We start from the raw sequence: 25,780 nt of genomic DNA, 5'->3' as shown, positions 1-25,780 counted from the left end.
GAATTGTATAAAAAACAAGATTGGTTACACCCACAAGTGCTTTTCTAACCACTACTTTCCTTTTATATTGGCTTTTGGGATTTACAAATGTAGCAATTTAGAAATCAGATGAAAGGTTTAGCACTAAAAAACACATTTGATAGAAAAAAAAGTGCATTTTATATACATTTATATAGATCAGACCAAATTAAGGGAGGAATGAGGGACAGTTGGGAGCTATGCATGAGATGATCCGATTCCAGTGCGGACACATAAAAGGGTCCTGCGTGTTTTTGTTGCGGATCCAGTACACACAGTACCAATGGAATCATAAATAATGAATGGCTCAATGCACACTACACTGAATTCACATGTGCGATTCCTGGACAAATGACATGGCATCAGTGTGAACTAAAAGAGGATTGTACAAAAAAAGTGATTAGTTAAACCCACAAGTGCATTTGTTTCACCACTGCTATTCCTTTATAATGAGATTTACAAATGCAGCAATTTAGAAATTAAAAAAAAAAAGGTTCAGCACTGGGAAACATTTTTTGATAGCTAAGTAGTGCATTGTATATAGAAATATATAGATCAGACCAAAATGGGGGACAAATGAGGAGGAAATAGGGACTTTGCTCTGAATGAGGGACAGTTGGCAGCTATCAGCTAGAGGTGTACAGAGGCAAGCTGGGCATGGCATGCAGTCTGCACTGCCACCACTAGGTGTCACCCTCCTCCCCAGCACAGCCATGTGTTGTGATTGGAGCGAGGCATGCTGGGAGAAGAGGTGCAGACACGTGGTGGAGGTGGCAGCGTGGAGCGGTGGGTAGATCAGAGAGTGCGGTGAGTGAAGGAGGTAAGAGTACAGAGATCGTCCATACTGCTCTCCCTCCTATATATAGTACACGGGGCTCTTCTCTGTGCGGAAGTGCCATGTGTTGTCATGAATGCTCTGCTATGGATCATGCTGGGATTCCTGGTCATGTAGAGGAAATAAAGACAGAAGAAGGGACAGAAGTATACAGGTTGGGGGAGGGGATTATACCAGACACGTGTCACCACTAACACCATGACATTGGGTGGAGTGGTGAGGGGTTATGACTCTGGCAGGTTCTTATTGAAGTCAGTGTCCCCTGTGAAGAGAATTGCTATTTGTCCTGATGACATTGGGACTGGAAGTGATGGAGAAATAGTCACCTGAAAGACCCCAAAGTATAGATCTCCTTCCTCCATACTAAGGATGAGCTCCGGCGTGATTGCACAGCCCACGTGCAGATCCTGCCAGGGTGTCGGCACAGCGCTAATCACAGGCAGTGAGCCATTTCCCAATCTCTGCAGCCACACGTTGAGACAATGTCTCACTTCCTGTGATAAGCGCAGTGCCGACTTCCTGGCGGGCTCTTCGTGTGTGGACATCCTTACTCCATGCACAGATTGGTTGTAGGGCCCATTAATAGCACTGCGTTGTGATGTCACACGTGCGTTGGTGCTCCGCAGTGCTATTGGTTTCAGGTGACACTAGAACTAGGGTTATCACTTCAACCCTTTAGGGCTGGTTCACACTGCTGCATGGTGCGAGATCACATGTGATTCGCAGTGCAAATCACATGCAATGTCAGTGCGATGCAAATTCAGCCACGGGGCGTTGCTAGGTGTGCAAAAGATCTGGGGCTAGAGCCCATAGATGCAGTCACCAACCTTTTTGCAGGCCCTAGCGGGTAATGGCTGGTGTTGGTGCTACAATCATCGTGACACCATGATTGATATGGTGTCAGGGTGATTGAAGCACATTGTTCCTATCGTTACAGTGGTAGCCCTGGGGGTGTCACTTGCCACATCTCCTGTCACCAGATGCAGCGTGTCACTTGCCACCATCACCTGCCACTAGATGTGGATTGTCACTTGCCACTCACTTGTCACCTGATGTGAATTGTCCCTTGCCACCAGATATGGATTGTCACCTGCCACCATTTGCATATTGTCACTTGCCATGCCAGAAAGTGCCACAAAATGTGCATTGCCGCTGCATTGGTGGCGGGCTGGCAGCACTGGTCCATTTAATGAGGGCCGTGAGAGATAATGCCATTTCTCTGCTCCCGGCAGCACCTCGCTCCCGCATTGAAGTGGCCCAGCTGTGAGGACGGAAGAGCAGTGATGTGAAGCGGGTGGAAAGAGATGATGTCATCTCTGCTCGTCCGCCCACTTGCTTCTCTTCTCTCATCTGCCTCTTTCATGCAGCCAGCCCATCGCAGCCACGGCCTGCTGGTTAGGCAGGGACCCTGCTGCAAGAGACTGGGTCTATAGCCCCAATAGCCACCCCCTAGCAATGCCACTGTTCAGTCATACAGATAGTATGGCTGAATTTGTACAGGACCCCTTTTTTTTTTTTTTTTTCGGTCTGCAGCAGAATCGATGAAAACCCATGCGACACGATTCTTGTCCGAATTTGCAGATCGCAGTGCCAACTGATTTGGGGGTGTCATTAACTTTTAATTGACATTCCCAGCAGTTTACATTAAAGCGGTGTGAATTGCAGCCAGAAGACAAGCGATACGGGAACCCACAGTGGATCGAACATTGCGGCAGTATGAACCGGCCCTCAAACCTGAACACTTATGAATTACACAAGGATGAGCTCAGGTGTGTTCGCAAGTCCATGTGCCCACCAGGAAACTGACACTCCGCAGCGCTAATCACAGGTAGTGAGACATTTCTCGATCAAGGAATTGTCCCACTGCCTGTGATTAGCGGTGCGGAGTGTCAGCTTCTTGGCAGGCACATAGACTTGTGAACGCACCTGAGCTCATCCTTTGTTCTGAGGCTAATTTAATGCAGATAAGGCACCGGGAGAGTTTAATTAGACACAACCTGTGTAATTATTATGTGTTCAGGTTTAAGGCTAGGTTCACACCGTAGCGATGCGGGAACGCCGCGAATCCGTGGCGTTTTCCCGTCTTTGCATGCCTCCCGCCGGCAGTTCACACTGCCCTATGCGGACTGCTGGGAGTGTCAATGAAATCTTAATGACACCCCCAGATCCGTCCGCATATCGCAGTGCGATCTGCACACTCGGGCGGGGAATCGGATCGCATGGTGTGAACACCCATGCGATCCGATTCTGCTGCGGACCAAAAAAAGGGTCCTGTGCGAGTTTGCGGCGGGTGCGATGCGAATTCAGCCATACTATCTGTATGGCTGAACTCGCATCGCTACAGAGATCGGATGTGAATTGCACTGCATTCCGGTGCGAATCACATCCGGATCTCCCACCCGCAGCAGTGTGAACCCAGCCTAAAGGGATGAGGTGGCGACCCTATGTAGTACCCCTGTGTTGCAGCGTACAACCTTGCTGTGATATGAAACATACTGCTGGTGCGATTGAGGCTCCTTTGTGGTTCATTAGGTAGTCCATTCATACAAATAGGTGGCCTTGGTGCAATGCTTGTTAAAGTGGAATTCCAGGGTATACATAACTAATAAAACTGCCCCTTCCCCCTCCTAATACCATCCTATATTAACTAACCTGTGTAAGAAAGACATATAGACTTTCCTATTTTCAGCCCACTTGGTTAGGTCATGTGATCTGGTTCCCCTGTGTCAGTCAGTGGCTGCTGCAGGGGAGGGAGCACTGACAACAGATGAGCCAGATGTGCCTATTGCTGACATCACCACTCCAGGCTTTGGCCCTCGTTCCCACTGAACACAGGTTTGAACTTGCACAATTTCAAAGCCGCATTTCAGTCCAACTTGGGGGGCATCTTAAAAGACATATGTGCAGATCCGTGCACAGATGGCTGCTGAAATTGGTCTGAAGTTGCCAAAGGTAGCACAGGAACCGCTTTTGGAAATCGGTGCAGCGCCGCAGTCAGTGTCGCACCTATAGGCTCTGATTTGATCTGTCATTCTCAGGTCAAATCGCACCGATGTGAACAGGTGCTGTCTAGCCATTGTCCATTTGTGTGCGCAGCCTATTGCATTTTTCAACGGATCAAAAAACTTACAGAGCGGATCGTTCCTCGGATCAAAGTCACGGATCAGATAATTTTTCGGATCAGCAAATAGTAATTGAATTTGCAAAAACCTGTGAAAATTCCACCACCATATAGTCCCCACTGTAATATCCACATCATCTCCCCCACTAATATTGACTGAGCATGGCAGGGTATTGCACAGTATTGCAGGGTATTGGCAGAGTACGGAGGGATGGCTGTGACTTCAATTGTCACAGAGCAGCGCTGTGGGCACTACAGATGCAGCCCACAGCGCTGCTGCCATCTGATTTCTCCCCTGCACTGTACAGAGAGGGGAGAGAGAGGAACCGGCGTCATCATGACGCCGGTTTGATCACAGGTGATCGCTCCGTCATTTGATGGAGAGATCACATTGTAAATGCCGACGGGTGCACCAAGATGGCCGCCGCTCCTTTCCTAAGACCAAGACCGCGGAGCACTCTGCGAATCGCGGCGCATGCCGATCCGAAAGGGGGTGACCCGTTCGGATCACGGATCGGTGATGATCCATTTCACCCCTAGTGTGCACCCCAGAGCACAAACACATATGTGTGTATATCAGTAATTTATTTTTTTAATCATTTTTTACAATTACATTTTTTTTATTATCTGTTACAATATTTTTACAATTTTTTTTTTTAGGAGCTGCGTTATGGGCCTTAGATGAAATATTGGGGATCTAAACAGACCTGATGTCCCACTTTTGAGACAAAGGGTCTGAGGACAGAGATTCCCCAGTCACTTCCTCTGAAGCCTGCAGTAAACATAGTTTACTATGCGTCAGTTAAGAAAGAACACAGGCGTGATCAGTACAGATCACTCCCTGTGTTCATTCAGAAAAGGAAGGGGACGGTTAATCAAATGTTTATCAGCCCCTTTCTATTCTGATACATTCCCCACTGCAGCTGGTGGGAGAGGAGGGAAGCTGGCAGCTCTGCAGGGGGGAGGCAAGGAGAGCAAAGAAGCAGTTGGAATCGGCACCGCTGTGGGGGATTAGGGTGTGCCTGCCTATGCCTTTGTCGCAGTGCTTCCTCCTCTCCCCTGCAGCCACAGTTGGCTGTGGCTGATGCAGGGGAGGTCACCTGACTGGACCTAAATGGGCTGGGGAAAAAAAAAAGTCAGAATAGGTGTTAGAAGAGGGGAAGGGATTATATATATATTATCTTTTTCATACATCATCATGGGACAAAGAGTCAGGCTAATATTACATGCTGGGTTATACTCCATCATTAGGTGAATGGACACTGGCGGACCAAAGGTCTTCAGACAGGAACTGATCCCCTATATAACCCCTCCTATACAGGAAGTACTAGTAGTAGTTTTTTTCTTACCAGTGTCTGCAATGTGGATGGCACAGTTTGTTTGAGCTCTCTAGTCCCACAAACTGTCCCAAAAATGAATCAAGGGATTGACCGATCGGATACATTTGACACAGACTTTTATGCTTAGGTTTATGGTACCTGAGCCTCGCAAAGAAGGCTCAAGATCCTGCGAGGTTTTGCCTGTAATGCGGCCTCCATGCGCTAGACCCTACGGAGTGGAAATCTTGAACACTACAACGCTAAGGCATTTCCTGCAGGGTGCTGTACAGGTCCAAGGGAATGGACCCTAAACATGAAAGGGTACCCAGTCCTTGAAGATCCAAGTGACAGGAACTCGCCTTGAAAGGTGAAAATTGGGCCCTTAGCTTCTAAGTGGCCCTGCGCCTGGGCGGTTAAATGAAACCCCTTTATTTTATTATTGTGGGGTGATTGTAACAATCAGTCAAGCTACCTAAAGGCTGGACACTTGTGTGCAGTGACCATACGGGGAAGTTCTGGGCTAGCTGTGAGTGTTTGCAAAGTGTACCTTTTTTGCTTGTGTCCGTCTGTCTTTACCTGTATGATAGCGTACGGCGGTGCGCCATTTCACCTTGGTTCGCTGGTTCGCCGTGGCACACATGCGTTTGCAAGAGCGCCACTGGGCTCAGCAGTTTTTTTTGGCGGCCCTGGCGCACGCGGCTTCGCCGCACATGCGCCATAGCCTTTTTCTGGAGGATTCGCTTTGTACGCAAATACAGTCACGCCCGCTTGCCGGGACTGCACGCGCATTGAGCGTTCCGGCGCACACCCAGCTTATTTAAGCTGTGCAGGCCAAGCATGTGGTGCTTCCAGAAGAGCAGGCTCTGAACAGACACTTGCAGTGGTTCATTTTTCCTTACCCGGGTCACGTAAGTCACCAGATGTTGCTTGGCAGGCTAAAGGTGCTTAGCAGGATTGTTGCATAGGGTTTCCCTTCTGAGGTGTTTTAACTATTCCCAAATACTCTTTGTGGCATTGAATGTCTTCCAAAAAGAGGAGTGGGACTAACACCATAGGGTAGGGCACACCTATGTCAGTAGTTCCTGATGAACCTAGTTATATCCCTAGTGTTGTATCCCCTGAAAGACTAGAGGCTCCCGGGCAATCTGAGCAGCTGCGCCTATCTGGTCTTGTACCTAGAGTCAACGCTGCTGCTTCATCCTTTATCACTAAGGATGAACTGTCCTCAGCCCTAGCCGAGTTAGAGCACAGGATTGCCTCCATCCCGCAGGGTGGCAGGAAGCATGACAGATCCCCCTCCCCAGAGCCTTCTGATCTGGAGCAGGAATGGGTTGTGGATGGGGAAGAGCATAAAGCTCAGGATTCCGTGGTGTGCCTGGCAGATGAGTCTGCTTCCAAACAATCTGCACAAGAAGATATCCAGTCGATGTCTGCCTCTCTTACTAAGGCTTTTGATCCTGACTGACCAAAATGTTTCGTTCTGCCTTTAATTTGACTGAGCCCCCCCTGGTCCTCTCTGGGATCTCTGAGACCTTTTCAGGTCGCACAGACTTTCCCACTACACCCCCTGTTGGAACAGATGGTGTATGCTGATTGGGAACATCCTGACAGGACTTTTTTGCCTCCTAAAAGATTTTCCCTTTTTATATCCCATGGACGAAAAGTTTGTTAAAAAAAAAAAGCAGCATGCCAGCCGTAGATGCAGCAGTCTATTCCTTAAACAAGAACTTAACTTGTCCGGTAGATAATGCACAGGGCTTGAAAGACCCTGTTGACAAGAAATTGGAGTTATTATTAAAGGCTTCCTTTTCTTTGAAAAAAACAAAAAAGGAGCCGCGCACATAAATTAAATGGTGTAAATAACAATCTTGATATTGTGTGACACCAACTAAAAACCAAAAAATTCCATAATAATGATTATAAATTCCCAACAAACCATCAATAAATAATCTGTGAATCTATAAAATAACAAGATTTGTCAAAAATCTATAAGAAGATCTATAAAAAATATTTTAGTATTTACAGTGAAGTGATAAAAAAAATGAATACCGTATTTATCGGCATATAACACGCACTTTTTTCCCCTTAAAATCAGGGGAAAATCACGGGTGCGTGTTATACGCTGATCCCCGCCGTTTTGGAGCCTCTGGGCGGCTTTCGCCCGTTATCGGCCCTTCTCGGCGGCTTTCGGCCCTTCCCGGCGGGTGAAAACTGCCGAGAGGGGCAGAAAGCCACCAAGAAGGGCCGAAGGTGGCCAAGAACTACCGAGCACCGCCGAGATACACAAGACATCTCGGCAGCGCCATTTTTAAAAATAAATGCGAAAATTAAAACAAACAAAGCTGAAAAATGACGTGGACAAGGCTGCAAATGACACTGACAAGGCTTCAGATGGACACTGATAAGGCTGCATTGATGGGCATTTAAATAAAAAAAAAATTCCTTAAAATTCCCTCCTAAACTTAGGGTGCGTGTTATACGCCGATAAATACAGTAATTAATAGTCCAGTGAAGCGATGAAGAAAATATAATTTTCTGTGAAATCAAAAAACATCAACAGATGTGACCTCCACCACATAAGATATGCGCTTACCAGAGGGCAAGCAATACCATGCCTGTAGTAGTACTCAGCGTCAGGTCATCAAACCATGGTATCAACTCACTCTCTCTATAATAGAGACAGGCCAGGAAATAAACCTCACCGGGTAAGCCAAGGGTTGACAAATTTGCTTTGAATTTAGAAGCCAGTTAAAAAAGTTAGGAGCCAGTTTTTTTTATCAGCTCCCGGGGTAAGGCCACTCATTTTCACCCCCTATCCCTAACTCGCAATGGAGCAACCAGTCAATAACTCCATTGAAACGCTGTTACATCAGGGGTATGGGCTGACCAGAAAGAGTAAGGCTGGCAACAGATGGAACTGGCTGGCACTGGCAGGTGGCACTGGTTGCCACTGGAAGGCACGTGGAACTGCCAGATGGCATCGGCAGGTGACACTGGTTGGCATTAGCAGGTGACACTGGTTGGCATTGGCAGGTGACACTAGTTAGCATTGGCAGGTGACACTAGTTGGAACTGGCAGGTGACACTGGTTTGAAACTGGCAAGTGGCACTATTGGCACTGGCAGATGGCACGGTTGGCGATGGCAGGTGGCCCTGGTTGGCGATGGCAGGTGGCCCTGGTTGGCGATGGCACTAGTTGTCACTGGCAGATGGCACTGATTGGCGGTGGCACTGGTTGGTGTTGACAGGTGGCATTAGTTGGCGGTGGCACTGATTGGTAGTGGCAGGTGGCACTGGTTGGTGGTGGCATTGGTAGGTGGTGGCAGGTGGCACTGATTGGCGGTGGCACTGGCAGGTGGCACTGACGGTGGCACTGGCAGGTGGCACTGGGTGGTGGCAGGTGGCACTGGGTGGTGGTTGCAGGTGGTATTGATTGGCGGTGGCACTTGTTGGCACTAGCAGGTGGGACTGATTTGTGGTGGCAGGTGGCACTGATTGGCGGTGGCAGGTGGCACTGGTTGGCACTGATTGGCGGTGGCAGGTGGCACTGATTGGCGGTGGCACTAGTTGGCGGCAGGTGGCACTGGTTGGTGATGGCAGGTGGTATTGATTGGCGGTGGCACTGGTTGGTACTAGCAGGTGGCACTGATTGGCGGTGGCGCTGGCAGGCGGCACTGGTTGGCGCTGGCAGGTGGCACTTGTTGGCGCTGGCACTGATTGGCGGTGGCAGATGGCACTGGTTGGTTGCAGGTGGTATTGATTGGCACTGGCAGGTTTCACACGGAGCACTCTGTTACTGAAATGTAACAGAGGAGCTGGCGGGACCCTGCCGGGTGTGAAACTGACAAGTAACAGAGAGGTGGATATGTCAGATTTCAGCCTGATGTCGGGGTGGGCGGGACTCAGCAGCTATCAAACACCAGCCAACGATTGGGCTGCTTAAGAAAAGGGGCGGGCCACATACACGTAGCGGCCCGCCCAGATCCCATTGGCTGGTGTTTAATAGCTTGCTGGGTCCCGCCCCCACCCCGGCCGGGTCCCGCCCACCCCGACATCAGGCTGACAGATCCTCCTCTCTCCATTGAGTGTCAGTTTCACACACAGCGCGGTGCTGCAGAGTGTGAAGGAGGGAGGAGGACGGCAGTCAGTGTTAATGCTGCTGCATCGATAGTGAGTGGGCTGGTGGCAGCTTAGGCGCCAGGTCGCGATTTCTGGTCGCATTGGCGACCTGGCGCCTGGGGTTTGTCGAGCCCTGGGGTAAGCCAATGGTCAGGGTCTCAGGAAAATAAAAAGGAGGCTCGCCATAGCATAATTCCATATGACAAGGTTTAATAAAAATTTAAAGGTTACACTTACATGTATACAGTAGTAAAAAAAAGCCCATAAAAGAATCCCAGGCTGGCTCGCAATCACCCGTCCACCCCTCTGCTGTATCACGATGACGTCAGCACGTCTGCCTCCTATGGCAGACATGCTGATGTCATCGTGATAGTTTATCGCTTCACTGTAAATACTAATATATTTTTTATTGATCTTATAGATTTTTGACAGATCTTATTTTATACATTCAGGGATTATTTATTGATGGTTTGTTGGGAATTTATAATCATTATGGAATTTATTGGTTTTTAGTTGGTGTCACACAATATCAAGATTGTTATTTACACCATTTAATTTATGTGTGCAGCTGCTTTTTGTTTTCTTCTAATTGTGTTTGCAAATATCTTGTGAATTTGAGCTGCAGCTAATTTTTAGAGGTCGACCGATATGGGTTTTTCTCTGGCCGATGCCGATATTTAGAAATCATGGCGGCCAATATATAGGCCGATTTTATTTTATTTCTTTATTTTTTTCCTTTTTTTATATATTATTATTTTTATTTTTTTTAATCCCCCTTGATCTAACACACCTTTCCCACTGGGGCGATTTTCAGGCGCTTTTGGGCTAAAAATAGCGCCTGTAAAGTGCCTGCAAAATGGCTCCCCTGCAGTCTGTGTGAAAGACAGGGTGCTTTCACACTGAGGCGATGCGCTGGCAGGATCTTAAAAAAAAGTCCTGCAAGCAGCACGTTTGGAGTGGTGTATACCGCTCCTCCACCACTCCTGCCCATTGATATGAATGGGCACCACTGCCGAAGCGCATGCAATGCGATTTGGCAGCAGTGCTTCATGGGCGCATTTAACCTCTTCCTTGGCCGCTAGCTGGGTTATATGTGCCCCACTAGCAGCCAAATAGCACCGCTAAAATGATGGTAAAGAGCCGCTAAAACTTTTACCATCAACGCCTGCCCGCTCCAGTGTGAAAGCAGCCTTCATAAGTGATACAGAAAATTTCTTACATTTAAACATTTATTAAACAAAACAAACCTCCAATCAGTTTACTTGTATGTATGATTTAGATAAAAAAAAAAAAAAACCTATGTATTAAATAAAAACAGGTAGTCCAAACTTTTGGACAAAAAAAAAAATGGGCTAACTTTACTGTTTTTTTTTTTATTTTATTTTTTAAATAGTGTATTTTTTCCCCAAAAAAATGCATTTGAAAGACCTCTGTGCAAATGCCGTGTGACATAAAATATTGCAACAACCGCTATTTTATTCCCTAGGATCTCTGCTAAAAATATATATATAATTTTTGGGGGGTCTAAGTGATTTTCTGGCAGAAAATACAGGATTTTTACTTGTAAGCAACAAGTGTCAGAAAAGATTTAGTCTTTAAATGGTTAAACTGAGAACTTCTACACACTGAGATGACTTCATTCATTCAAGTGTAAACATTGTATCATTTTGTTCTTTTCTTGGCAGCCTGCCCAGAGAGGAGGAAGACGTTTCTATGGCAACTTACACTGGCTTCTATACAGAAGTCATTTCAAAGTCACATCATTACCAGCACAATCGGCCATGCCGATTAATTAAAAAACTGCAAATATCGGCCGATATATCGGCCGACCTCTACTAATATTTACTTTATTCGTAATTATTTGCTTTGGTTCTAGCATGGTATCTATTTTTCTTTTACTTATCTTCCTTTTCTTTGGCCAGTTCAGCTGTTCAGCCAGCTGTTGCAGCAATTGGTATTTGCCAGTCCATAAAGGAACAGGTCCAATGGCCGGATAGGAGGATGATCTGCCTGAAAGTAAGACAGATATTCCCCGAGCACTGTGTATTGCTGTTCATGCTTTAGTTTAAAGGATTAAATACAGCAGGTTTCTCGTCTGGCTCTCTTGTCTGCACATATGTGTAGACTTTTATGGTCAGCCGAGCCTCCTTGTAAAAAGTTATTGGCAGGTTTCCCATTTCATGGGGAATGTTTATTCAGTGATCACTTGGACAAATATACCCAAAAGATTTCCGGAGGGAAGAATTCTCTACTTCCTGTGAAGAAAAGCACCAAACGTCCCTTGTTTAAAAACCCAGGGACTGCTTCCTCAATTTTTTCAGCATCAGGGTGGTTTCACCGCCAACAGGGCACTAGGGCCAGGGGCAACGCCAGGGCCAGAAATTCTTCTAAAACCAGCACCAAGCCCTCATTTTGGGGGGCGCCCCCACTCCATTGGGTGGGGGGGAAGGCACTTTGCGGACATTTGGAACACAATATTTCAGGACGAGTGGGTCACCTCAATTATGTCTTGCGGTTACAAGCTGGAGTTACGGGGGGTTCCCCCTTAGAGGTTTCTAAGATCCAGCTTCCCTCAGATCCTCCAAAAAAGAAACTTTGTTTCAGGCACTACATCATCTAGTGCATCAAGGAGTGATTGCAGAGGTCCCTGTATTCTAAAGGGGCACAGGGTTTTGCTCAAACCTGTTTACAGTTCATAAACCAAACTGGGAAACAAGGCCCATTTGGGACCCAAGGTCCCTGAACAAGTATCTATTGATACAGTCCTTTTTGGGTGGAGTCTGTCCGCTCAGTAGTAACCTCTTCAGAGGGAGACTTTTTAGCCTCCATCGATATAAAGGATGCTTACTTACACGTACCTATCTTTCAGCCTCATCAGAGGTTCTTATGTTTTGCAGTAGAGGAAGGTCATTTTCAGTTTGTGGCTCTACCGTTCAGGCTTGCTACAGCTCCCCAGGTGTTCACAAAGGTCCTAGCCCCAGTACTTGGTCTTTTAAGGGCCCCTGGTGTTTGGATATCTGGACAACCTCCTGCTCAGTACAGGCTCTAGAACAGAGCATCATATACACTATGAGGTATTTGAAAAGCTTAGGCTGGATCATAAATACCAAAAAGTCTGCTTTGAGACCTGCTGAAAGTCTAAGATATTTAGGTCTGATTCTAAACACGATCCAAGCAAGAGTATTCTTGCCACCTTTAAGCATCTGTGCCCTGAAGGATCAGGTGCATCAGATAAAGGGCACCAGACAACCTTCCATTCAGCTCTGTATGAGTCTTCTAGGGAGGATGGTATCCTCCTTTGAGGCATTGCCCTATGCCCAGTTCCATTCCAGGCCTTTACAACAAGACATCTTGTTGACTTGGAACAGAAGAAGAAAAGGTCTGGATTATCCAATGTGCTTATCTCCTCAGGCATGCCTAAGCTTAAACAAGTGGTTGCAGGATCAGAACCTGCGATAGGGAAAATCCTTTCTCCTAGTAACTTGGAGAGCACTGAATACAGATGCCAGTCTCTCAGGCTAGGGGGGCGACCCTAGATGGGCTCACAGCTCAGGGGAAATGGTCAGGGACAGAGCAGACTCTGCCCATCAATGGCCCTTTGGTCCTTGATGGTGGAGCTTCAGAACTGCTCCATCAGGGTTCAGGCAGACAGTGGCCTATATAAACCACCAAGGCGGTACCAAGAGTCGTTAAGCTCTGAAGAAGGTGAACTACACACTAGCCTGGGCAGAGGGATATGTGCCAATGATATCGGCAGTCCATATCCCGAGAGTAGAGAACTGGAAGCCAGATTAACTCAGCCGCCAGCAGATCTGCCCGGGGGAATGGTCCCTACACCCAGAGGTGTTACAGGAAATTTGCCAGCATTGGGGATAGCCTGAGGTCGACCTACTGGCATCCAGGTTCAACAACAAGCTACAGCAGTTTGTGTCTTGAACAAGAGATCCTCTGGCAATTGGAGCAGATGCTCTGATAGTTCCATGGAGCCAGTACTCCCTGGTTTATGCTTTTCTTCCAATCCCTCTCCTTCCTCATTCTGGTGGCACCAGCCTGGCCAAGAAGGCGCTGGTTTTCGGGGGTTTCTGTGACTGGCGATAGATGGGCCATGGACGCTTCCATGTCGCCCCGATCTACTGTCTCAAGGTCCTATATTCCACCCCAATTTACAGTCTCTAAATTTGACGGCTTGGCTATTGAAGCTAGGGAGGTAAAGGACCGTGGCATCTCGGGACCAGTGGTGTCTACTCTAGTGAATGCTAGAAAAGCTGTCACTAGGAAGATTTATCATAAGATCTGGAAGACTTATATGTTTGGTGTGAAGCCAGAAAATGGCATCCTCGGAAATATGTGATTGGGAGAATTCTCTCTTTTCTACAGTCAGCTGTAAAAATGAAATTGGCTTTGAGTACAATCAGAGGTCAGGTTTCGGCCCTATCCGTATTCTTCCAAAGGCCTTTAGTCTCCCATTTACTGATCCAAGCCTTTATGCAAAGGGCAACTTGCTTGCTTCCCCCCATTAGGTCACCTATGTGTCCTTGGGACTTGAATTTGTTGCTGTCTGTGTTACAGAAACAACCATTTGAACCTATTAAGGAAATTCCATTAGACTTGCTGTCTGGCAAGCTAGTCTTCCTGATGGCTATCACCTCGGCTAGAAGGGTGTCGGAGTTGGTGGCCCTTTCATACAGGGAACCATATTTGATCCTTCACCACGACAAAGTCATGTTACAACCTGTTCCATCCTTTTTGCCAAAGGTGGTGTCGTTTGTCATTTAAATCAGAACATTATTTTGCCTTTTTTCTCTCAGCTTTGTGCGGCGTAAGAGAGCCAACTGCATTCTTTGGACGTTGTCTGGGCAGTCAAGGTTTATCTGTCTAGATCTGCGGAGATCCGAGGATCTGACTCCTTTTCTTTCTTTTATTTTTGTTTTACCAAAAGGACCCAAGAAGGGGCAGGCAGCTTCCATTGCCAATTGGGTCCATCAATTGGTCATTCAGGCCTATGGTCTGAAACATAAAGCTCCTCTCTTTAGACCCCTTTCACACCAGGGCGTTTTGCAGGCGCTATAGCGTTAGAAATAGCGCCTGCAAAACGCCCTAAAGAAGCTGCACCATTGTGTGTAGTCTGAAAGCCCCGAGGGCTTTCACACTACAGCGGTGCACTGGCAGGACGTCAGAAAAAAGTCCTGCCAGCAGCTTCTTTGGAGCGGTGTGTTTACTGCTCCTCCACCGCTGCTGCCCATTGAAATCAATGGGGCAGCGCTGTAATGCCGCCGGCAAAACGCCGCTATTGCGGGGTATTGCCGGCGGTTTTAACCCTTTCGCGGCCGCTAGCGGGGGTAAAAGCGCTCCGCTAGCGGCCGAAATGCGCCGCAAATCCGGCGCTAGAACGCCGCTATTTTTAGCCAACGCAAGGTGCGGTGTGGTGTGAAAGAGGTCTTAGGGTGAGAGCTCATTCTACCAGGGGTGTAGGAACATCCTGGGCTTTTCGCCATCAGGAATCTGTGGCTGGGATTTGTAAGGTTGCTACCTGGTCTTCAGTGTATACGTTCACAAAATGTTATCAAGTGGATGTTCGAGCAGCCGAGGATTTGGCTTTCGGGCCACAGTGTACTGCGGGCTGCCGTATGAGTTCTGATGGCTATTGTTTGGCAGGGTGTCTCCCTCCCCTCAAGGCTATTACTCCGGGACGTCCCAGCATGTAATGAATATTAGCCTGACTCTGTGTCTCATGATGTACTCAAAGAAAAGGATTTTACATGCAAGTATGATGAAAAATCCTATTTATATATACATCTACACACTCACATGACATGACTTGTTATCGATCCCATGTGTCCTTTATGATGCTGGCTTCTTTTTCAATGAATGAACACTCATCTTGCCTAACCACGCATGCTCAGTCTGCTACCTCTTGCAGCAGTGGTTGAGCTTGGTGTTCTGTGGTAAAAACAGCGGACTGCACATGTGTGATTGGAAAACCAATTTCTTGTCGTAAGGAGCTGAGGCCATGCAGCCGATGGCAGGATGAAGAGCGGGAGCACAACATTTTATGTACTGACTGTGCTGTAATGCATGTGTTTTTTTGTTTTTGTTTTGTTTTTTATGTCAATAACGGTGAACTAACTTTCAAGCGCACTGAAACTGACCTGGCTGGTGTGAATAGGCCCTTATGAGGGGTTCAATTAAAAAAAACAAGTTAGAAATATTGGCTCATAATATTTATGTTCTTATGGGTCTCCTTTCAAGTGAACCAGCGAAACACAAAAGCCTCAGTGGCTAACCTCTTGCTTTGCTTCTCCCCAGCCACTGCAAGTGTTCCCTGCTTCAGCTTCTGGAATACCTGCTCCCCCGCGGCACACTATGGTTTCACCTGCCAGCTCATCTATTACTACAGGATCTCAAACCTGGTGGTAGGAACCACTGTGTTTATCAGGGCAATTTGATCCACTTAAAGAGACCTATAAATGTAATGGCTGGGTTTAAATACACAGGCAGCAAGAAATGTAACGATATACCAGTCGGCCATTACTTTATGACCACCAACCTAATATTGAGTAGGTCCCCTTTTGCTGCATTGATGGGCACTAGTGAGGCTGCTATGATGGTCACTGATACATTTGTTAAAATTTATTTTTGTAACTTAAATCTGCATAAAACATTTAGGCTGGGTTCACACTGCTGCGGGGGGAGATCCGGATGTGATTCGCACCGCAAATCACATCCGATCTCCGTAGCGATGCGAGTTCAGCCATACAGATAGTATGGCTGAATTCGCATCGCTCCCGCAGCAAACTCGCACGGGACCCTTTTTGGGGTCCGCAACGGAATCGGATCGCATGGGGGTTCACACCATGCGATCCGATTCCTGTGCGAGTCGGCAGATCGCACTGCGATATGCCGACGGATCTGGGGGTGTCATTAACATAACATTGACACCCCCAGCCGTCCGCATAGGGCAGTGTGAACTGCCGGCGGGAGGTATGCGATGCGGGAAAACGCCGCGGATTTGCGGCGTTCCCGCATCGCAGCAATGTGAACCTAGCCTTAAGTGGCATTTCATGAGATGATTTAGGAGGGTGCTTAGGGCGTTGCCTCACCCAACCCCTACTGTGACAACTGGTGGCGAGTAATCCTTAAGGCGTGGCTAGTAGCTCAACACTTGAAATTTTGAGCCCTGTAGGTGAGTATATATGTTTAAATGACAGGGGAGTTCTCTTCTTCATCGCTGCTCCAAATGCCTCTGATCCCAAAGAGCTAAGGACACTATCACAGTTTTATAACCCCAATGTAGATATGCAAGGTACACTTATGTTTCATTCTATGTGACCAGTCTAAAGGGACTGTCAATGGGACCAGTTTAGGCCTTTGTGTTGATATGTGTAAATATTAATTTTAGTGTTCTCTCAATAGAAAATGCCACGCAGAGCAAAACAGGTGGGTGCTGATGATGATGCCGCCATACCCACCAAAAAACAGTCACTATCAACCGATCCTCTGGATTTCACCACACCACAAAGCCTCTTTGAAAGCTTCATTGCCCCAGTGACTAGAGATGAATTCTTCAGCACTTACTGGGAGAAGAAGCCATTGTTAATCCAGCGCAGTGACCCCAGTGTGCAGAGTTACTATCGGTCTCTCTTCCCGATGCAAGACTTGAAACGTGCCAGCGGGCAAGGGATCTACTACAGTAGAGATGTGAACCTGTGCAAGTGTAAGGATGGGAAGAAGGTGCTTTTACCTAGACGGGGAAAAGCCAACTACAAAGAGATCATGAAGGATTTCCGAAATGCCAAGGCCACCATACAGTTTCATCAGCCCCAAAGATACAATGTAAGAACATTGTCCGTAGTTCTATCTTTTGTAGGAATAAATGTCACATTTTGGACACAGCAGATTATGGAAGATGATGTGTAATTCTATATAACAAATGTTTAATTTTGTTCATACTGCAGTAGCAGATTATATAATAAAAGAAAAGCTTAGGTATGCCATGCAGTAGGTTTTTTTGTTATATATAAAATCAGGGTCCCTTTTTACCTAAAACTGATATTTAATGATGGAGAGTTAAACCTGTTTCTTGTATATTTCCGAACGTCTGCAAGTTATTTTTTCTGTTCTGGAGTTTTTGGTTCTTCAATCCTGCTGTGGCCATTATTAGGTTTTTCCCCATTCTTCTAGTTATCTTTCTTTAATTGCAGTAGAAAGTTCTTGGTGATGATAGATATATAGATATATATATATATATATATATATATATATATATATATATATATATATATATATATATATATATATATATATATATATATATATATATATATATATATATATATGAACAGGTACTGAGTAACTATTACAAAAATATTACTTTTTAGTATACTGACCCTTAAAGCTTGGTTCACATCTATGCAGTTTGCGATTTGTGCATTCTACAGGGCATTTTGCTGTGTGTTTTGTGTTTTTTGCACATGTGATTTTACTGTGTTTTGTATGATTTTTTTTTTTTTTTTTTTTGGTTTATTTCTTGGCCAGATTTAAAAAAACGCAAATGGCAGCAAAAACGCACCACATGCTTTTATGCAGCTTCTCCATTGGAGTCTATAGTACTGAAAAGCATAGTTTTGCATTTAAAAAAAGTCCCTGACCCTTTCCAAAAATGCAGTGGCTGAAAAAAGCATTGATGTGTACATGTCCCATAGTAAACCATGTTAAATGGACTGTAGTGCACTCCTTTAAAAAGCGCCAAAAAAACGCATTGGTGTGAACCGAGCCTTAAACCTGCCAAACTGTCATCTAAATTGAACCGTTCACATTTCAGCTGTAAGGGCTTTATCACACACAAGGCCTTATTCCTGGTGTTTAAACAGGCAAATATGAGGCAATGCCACCCCACAATGCTTTTTTTTTTTTGTTTTTTTTTCTAACACTTTGTATTGGCAAGTGTGTAAAACATTAGACATATTCAGTAAATATGATCAACATGAGCACCACACTGCTTGTTTTAATCCTCAAAATGCCACCCCACCATGCCACAACCCCATGTGAAGCTCACATTTGTGGCTTAGCCCCATTCACTTGAATTGGTTGTGTTTGGTGGCGGTACCACCCTTGAAATGCAAAACGCTGTTCAATTTTTTGCCATGAAAAGCAGTTAGAGCCTCTATCAAGTTTTTATTACCCTGTGTGTTTAGCTGGGGAGGCATTCCCTATACTGTGTGGCACTGGGAGATTAATCTTTGATAAAAGCCTTCTACGTTCATGTGGATGCCATTGGTGCAAGGTTCGGGGACAGATCAGGTGATTATATAAGGTAAAAATCTCTGTCGTTTTAAAAGATTTTTTTCAAACATTGCTTTCCCTCTTAATACGTCTCCCTCTGTACAGGACAAGCTGTGGCAGATCATGGAGAAGCTCGAATGTTTCTTTGGTACACTTGTTGGATGTAATGTGTATATCACACCATCAGGTTCTCAGGGTCTGCCCGCTCACCATGATGATGTAGAGGTAAGCTGTTTTATGTAGTGTATTGTATGTGATTGATTTTTTAGAAAGGTTTCTAACAGTGCTGCCATGTAGAAATGCACACGATGGAGGTAAGGCAGACGAGGCTGCCATTAAAATAATGTATTTGTTTGCCTATATCCTGCTGGTTTAGTGCATTTCTGAGTCTCATTGTCCTCTTTCATCTTCTGCCGGGTGAAGCAGTCAGACTCATGGAAGCATACAAAAGTAGAATTGGGGAAGTTGGAGATCCATGGGGCCCAGTATACAATGCTGGTCTTTTTGAGAAATTTGTGTTTACTAGGGGTGTAGAAGCAAGGGGAGAAGTATTTACAGATGCAAAAAGCCCCTGTTTTGGAGGGTTCATTCCTCCCAATTTCATTGCTGCTCTGAAGTATGTAGACTGCACCAGCAAGGATGGGAGAGGAGCTGTCCAAAATGATTCACAGCAAGAATGGCAGAGGTACTATCTGATAATGATCTACAGCAAAGGTGGATGTGGTGCTATTCAATATGATCCACAGCAGAAATGGGAAAGGCTCTGTCAGATAATGATCCACTGCAAAGATCGGAGAGGAGCTTACAGATCCTAGACTGGCCTCTCCTACACATGGACAACCTGGGTGCTGGACACCATAGTCAATCTCCACTCTTCATTGAAAATGGGAAAAGATCAGCCACACTCCAATTAGCTCTTCTTGCAGTATTTCTAACACAATTTTGCTACTTATACATATGTTAGTAAAACTGTACCTATCGTTGCAAATACTTTGGGTATCCAGGTGAATTATACCTTGTTTGTTTTTTTCCAGGACAAATCAGACTTTTTTTTTTTCTTTTTATTTTTTTTAAATGGTGATGAATAATTCCTGATTTTTTTTCTTTTTTTATTCTTATTTTTTATTTCCTTTTTTCTTTTTTTTTCATTATCAAAGAAATACTGACCCAAAATAGTAAAAAAAAAAAAAAATATATATATATATATATATATATATATATATGTTTGTAATGGTAAATGGTTATTCCTGCGCTGCTCCTAGTAACGGCTATTTATATGAATAGCTGCATACACCGATATGGACCAAACCATGTCCAATAGAAAAAGTTTATGGGGAAAGTTGATGTCGCGCTATTCTTACTCTATTGTAAGAGAGGGGCTATTACACCTTCTACTCTATCTAATAACGTATAAAATGACTCTCAAATGGTATGCAGGACAAATACAATATTTGGGTGTGCAATGTACTCTTGATGGTTCTATATGACCTGAACTTAATTGCAGTGTGGGTATTTATAGAAAAGATATCATAAAATAAGGCGCCAAAACAAATAAAATAAATTGCACTATGATAATCTATAAACACACCTGCAGAGGTGCTAACACCCAGTAATGTTAAGTGTATATAAACTCCCAGGGATCTATTGGTGTTAAATATTATCGCATTGAAATCCAATGTAATATCAATAAAGAAAAAGAAAAATCAAACAAATAAACATAAGTAAACGCAGTACAGAGACAGCTTATGCATACAACACTTCAGGTGTTGGACTATATGTGTTTAAATAACATCAATATCCCGTGAAAGAAAACGCCAAGTGCTCATAAAATAAGTGCAACTGCTTCAATGCACTAAACAGAACCAGGAACTATCTGCTTGAATTATATATTGCCTGGTGTTAGCTAATATTGTAAACAATAGTGATATATAACAGTGTTAAAGTGGTTGTAAACCCTTACAAACCGCTTTGACCTACAGGTAAGCCTAGATTAAGGCTTACCTGTAGGTCCAAGAAAGATCTCCTAAACCTATACGGTTTAGGAGATATTTGCCCGAAGACAGGCATGCGCCGTAGACAGCGGCGCGCAGGCGCACTGAGTGCGGCATTTCAAACAACGGAGCTGTCGCGCGTGTCGGCACCCGTGCGCATGCGCGGGAGTGACGTCATCGCGGCTCCGCCGAATGACAGCGGCGGAGTTGCGAGACCCCACCGAAAAGATGGATGCGCCGGACTACAGGGGACAGCGGTGACATCGCTGGCTCCTGTGTCAGGTAAGTGACACATAATGGGCTACTATGCGATGCATAGTAGTCCATTATGCTTTGCCTTTGCAGGGAATGAAAGAGGAAGTAAACCCATCAGGGTTTACTTCCTCTTTAACCACTTCAATACCGGGCACGTATACACCTTCCTGCCCAGACCAATTTTGAGCTTTCAGCGCTGTCGCACTTTGAATGACAATTGCGCGGTCATGCTACACTGTACCCAAATGAAATTTTTATCATTTTTTTCCCACAAATAGAGCTTTCGTTTGGTGGTATTTGATCACCTCTACGGTTTTTATTTTTTGCGCTACAAATAAAAAAATACCGAAAATTTTTAAACAAAAATGTTTTTTTTTTGTTTCAGTTTCAAAACTTTGTAAATAAGTACGTTTTCTCCTTCACTGATGGGGCTACACTGATGGGCACCAATGAAGTGGCACTGATGAGGTGGCATTGATGGACACTGATAGGCGGCACGGATGGGCGACATGGATGGACACTGATAGGTGGCACAAATTGGCACTGATAGCTGGCACGGATTGGCATGGATGGGCGGCACAGATGGGCATGGATGGGCGGCACAGATGGGCATGGATAGGCGGCACAGATGGGCATGGATAGGCGGCACAGATGGGCATGGATAGGCGGCACAGATGGGCATGGGTGGGCACTCATAGGCGGCACAGGTGGGCACTCATAGGCGGCATTGGTGTTATACTGTACTAATGGATGCCAATCAGTGCCAAACAATAATGCATGCCAATCAGTGATGCCCATTGTGGGCACTGATTGGCATCCATTATGGGCACTGATTGGCATCCATTGTGCTGACCATTGGCATCCCTGGTGGTCTAGGGAGGATTACCTTTTCCCTGGTGGTCTGGTGGTCCCGTGTGGGCATCCTCGGGGGGGCTGTGCTGATAATCGATCAGCACAGACCCCCCCTGTCAGAGGAGCAGCCGATCGGCTCTCCTCTACTCGCGTCTGACAGACGCGAGTGAGGAAAAGCCGATCACCGGCTCTTCCCATTTACAATGTGATCAGCCGTGATTGGACACGGCTGATCACGTAGTAAAGAGTCTCCGTCGGAGACTCTTTACCGAGATCGTAGTTGCCGGGTGTCAGACTGACACCCCGCAACAACGATCGCCGCGATGCGCGCCCCCGGGGGCGCGCAGCGGCTCATAATCCTGAGGACGTCATATGACGTCCCGTCAGGATTATCAAACCACTTTGCCGCCGTCTTTTTGTAATAGGGCGGGCGGCAAGTGGTTAAATATAATGGAATATATAAATAAAGTGGCAAAAATAAATATAAAGTGCACGGTGACAAACTGCAAACCCCCTACAGAGGTGTTAACACACACAGGTATTAAATGATCAAAAGGAATATATTAATGTGAAATATTGGGTATCAAGCTCAGAATTGAAGTCCCATAAAGTGCAAAAAAAATATGCGTAAAAAATATATATATATCAGATATTTTGAAAAGGAAAATTGAGCAGAAGTGAATAACTCCAAAGACAAATTGTGCATGTGAAACTTCAGTGGTAAGTGTAAATAGTCCAATGTACTGACCACAAAACTGAAAGGCATCTAATATATTAAAAATATATATAAAAGCCCAAAAAAACAATTCATTAAAATTGAAAAAATAAGCTATATAGGTAAACACACTACAGAGCTAGTGGAAAGCAGAGGGTGTAAAAAATAAAGTATAAAGTAGAAACCAAAGTTCAAAAAAGGAGGAGAAAAAGCGTCTCTTAAAGTGCACATGCTTTTCTGTGACAACCAATGTGCATATGAATCCAGTAACCACTTCCCAGTGTTCTCTTCACTGTGTCTGCACACTTAAGTAAGTAATGGCTCCTTACCTCAAGGCAAGGAGACCAGAGCGTATAAGTGAGGGTCCCTTAAAGGCTCCTCTTTCTGGATCCACACTTCTCTTTCACTTTCTTTATAAAAACACATATGGCAAGAAGATGGTCACAGCACAAGTGCGGGTCCCTTTAAGGCTCCTCTCTCCAACTCCACTCTCCTCCTTTAGTTTATCTCCATAGAGCCCATTTTAATCAGAAAAAGCAGACCATAGTGTAGTAGGTTTTTAAAATGTATCCAATTTTTATTAACAATAAACATAGGGTACTCAAAAAAGAGGTCTCTTTAAAACAGCTTATATCCAATGAGCAGCGAACTCGTGTAGTGTAAATCAGCGTAGAGCGTCCTATATTTTTGTAATTTAGCTGTAGATTTCTTGCTATTTTCATAACCTACCACCAAAGAACAACCCAAAAATAATTCTCCTGCTCCTGACGATTGCAGCGATACCACATATATGTATGTTGTTTATACCTGTATTACAGAAACAATAGTGCACATTTCTTTAATCTCACCTAAAAAACACTGATACTAATATATATATATATATATATATATATATATATATATATATATATATATATATATATATATATATATATATATATATATATATATATATACCTATTTCATGATTTCTGGTAATCTTTCCAGTTTGCATTAGGTGGCAATATAACCCAGAAGCTGTACAGCTGTGCTCATAAGTTTACATACCCTGGCAGAATTTATGATTTCACTCATGGTTATTGTTTGGCTGAAGCCATTTATTATCAATCAACTGTGTTTACTCTTTTTAAATCATAATGGCAAGAGAAACTACCCAAATGACCCTGATCAAAAGTTTACAAGTTTACCCCCTTTAACATCAATGACAGCTAGAAGTCTTTTGGGGATGAGGCTCTTTATCTTCTCAGATGGTAAAGCTGCCCATTCTTCTTGGCAAAAGCCTCCAGTTCCTGTAAATTCTTGGGCTGTCTTGCATGAACTGCTCGTTTGAGATCTCCCCAGTCAGGAGACTGAGGTGGCCACTCCAGAACCTTCACTTTACTCTAATTTAGCCAATGACAGGTCGACTTGGCCTTGTGTTTTGGATCATTGTCATGTTGGAATGCCCAAGTACGTCCCATGCGCAGCTTTCTGGCTGATAAATGCAAATGTTCCTCCAGTATTTTTTGATAACGTACTGCATTCATCTTTCCATCAATTTTGACCAAATTTCCTGTGTGATTATAGCTCACACATCCCCAAAACATCAGCAATCCACCTCCGCATTTCACAGTAGGAATGTGTACCTTTCCTCATAGGCCTTGTTGACTCCTCTTCAAAAAGCATTTATAGTTATTGCCAAAAAGCTTAATTTTGGTCTAATCACTCCAAATAACTTTGTGGCTGAAGGTTTGAGGCTTGTCTCTTTGCTATTTGGCGTAATGTAAGCGGGATACTTTGTGACATTTACGTAGAAATGGCTTTCTTCTGATGACTTGACCATGCAGCCCATCTTTCTTCAAGTGCCTCCTTATTGTACATCTTGAAACAGCCACACCACATGTTTTCAGACAGTCCTGTATTTCATCTGAAGTTGTTTGTGGGTTTTTCTTTACATCTTGAACAATTTTCCTGGCAGTTGTGGCTTAAATTTTAGTTGGTCTACCGACCGTGGTTTGGTTTCAATAGAACCCCTCATCTTCCACTTCTTGATTAGAGTTTGAACACTGCTGATTGGCATTCTCAATTACTTGGTTATCATTTTATATCCCCTTCCTGTTTTATACAGTTCAACTACCTTTTCCTGCAGATCCTTTGACAATTCTTTTGCTTTCCCCATTATTCAGAATCCAGAAACGTCAGTGCAGCACTGGATGAAAGATGCAAGGGTCTGTCAGGAGTCCAGAATCTCATTGACTTTTTATACACACGCCTATTACAAGCAAACAGATCACAGGTGAGGATGGTTACCTTTAATAGCCATTCAAACCCCTTTGTGTCAATTTGTGTGCATGTTATCAGGCCAAAACCACCAGGGTATGTAAACTTTTGATCAGGGTCATTTGGGTATTTTCTGTTGTCATTATGATTTAAAAAAGAGTAAACACAGTTGATTGATAATAAATGGCTTCAGTCAAGCACTAACCATGAGTGAAAGAAATGATTTTGTGTTATCATTCATATTCTCTGAAAAATGCTCAAGAAATCACAAATTTATGAGCACAAATGTATGTGCAGCATGATGGAAATAGCCCAGCTTTTCACAAAATACACTTTGAAAAGTACATTTTTATAATCCAGTTAAACTTAAGTGAAAACATTTGTGCTTTTATCCAAATGTTTTATGACAGAAGTAGCATTTCATCTTCACCGTTTTAGTAAATGTTAGATGTATTTACAGATTGGGAATAGAACATTTAATACAATTAATTAGTTGCATTTTAACTTGCAGTGTTTAAAAGTGCAGCAGTAAATTATTAAATGGAACTACCCAGATCTAACACACGTATTTACCAAGCCTTAAAGACATTTCTTACTTTGCTTGACTTCTTCAACATTTTACTTCGCTCCAATTGTAGTTGTTGAGCCAATGTATCAAAAGGCAAAGAAGACGCCATTAGAGATCTTTTAATGAAGACTTGTGAAGTGAAAAATTAAAGGATCATTTAAATAATCCTCAGATTATCCATCTGATGGTTTTCTTCCTCCTAAATGAAACCTAGATCTTACAAAATGCAAGGCAGGACACAGTGAATATCTTAAATAAGGAACCGCTGGCTAATCCTGCTACCTACAGGAGTAGGATGCTAGGTACAAACACAAAAAAACAGCTTAGGGGTGCGCCCTGCTGTTTGCCCTGCTGTTTGCCCTGGTTTTGCCTGCTGGTAACAGCTCTATTTTTTTTGCTTAGCTTTAGGAGTTAGGACCTCAGAATCCCAGGTGGAATTCCTTTTT

The 25,780-nt window shown here is 44.5% G+C and overlaps 1 protein-coding gene across 2 annotated transcripts in view; it reads left to right on the top strand.

Annotated features, from left to right (window-relative positions):
• The first annotated feature begins 728 nt into the window (after nt 1-728).
• Nucleotides 729-25,780, top strand: part of RIOX2 (ribosomal oxygenase 2) — a 52,156-nt gene continuing 27,104 nt past the window's right edge. Inside the window, exons 1-3 of one of the 2 annotated variants that reach the window (XM_077480180.1) lie at nt 729-838; nt 16,826-17,245; nt 18,800-18,919. In XM_077480180.1, the coding sequence (XP_077336306.1) occupies nt 16,829-17,245; nt 18,800-18,919 (537 nt within the window). In that variant the 5' untranslated portion in view covers nt 729-838; nt 16,826-16,828. The remainder of the gene's footprint in view (nt 839-16,825; nt 17,246-18,799; nt 18,920-25,780) is intronic. The other variant, XM_077480181.1, reaches the window with a different exon arrangement.

Source organism: Lithobates pipiens, unplaced genomic scaffold (assembly GCF_037356315.1).
Source record: "Lithobates pipiens isolate NorthernLeopardFrog02 unplaced genomic scaffold, aLitPip1_a1.2 Scaffold_16, whole genome shotgun sequence".
In the NCBI taxonomy this organism is placed as follows: Eukaryota; Metazoa; Chordata; class Amphibia; order Anura; family Ranidae; genus Lithobates; species Lithobates pipiens.
The sequence above is the reverse complement of the archived record's forward strand: the minus strand, read 5'-3'. Positions and strand labels throughout refer to the sequence as shown.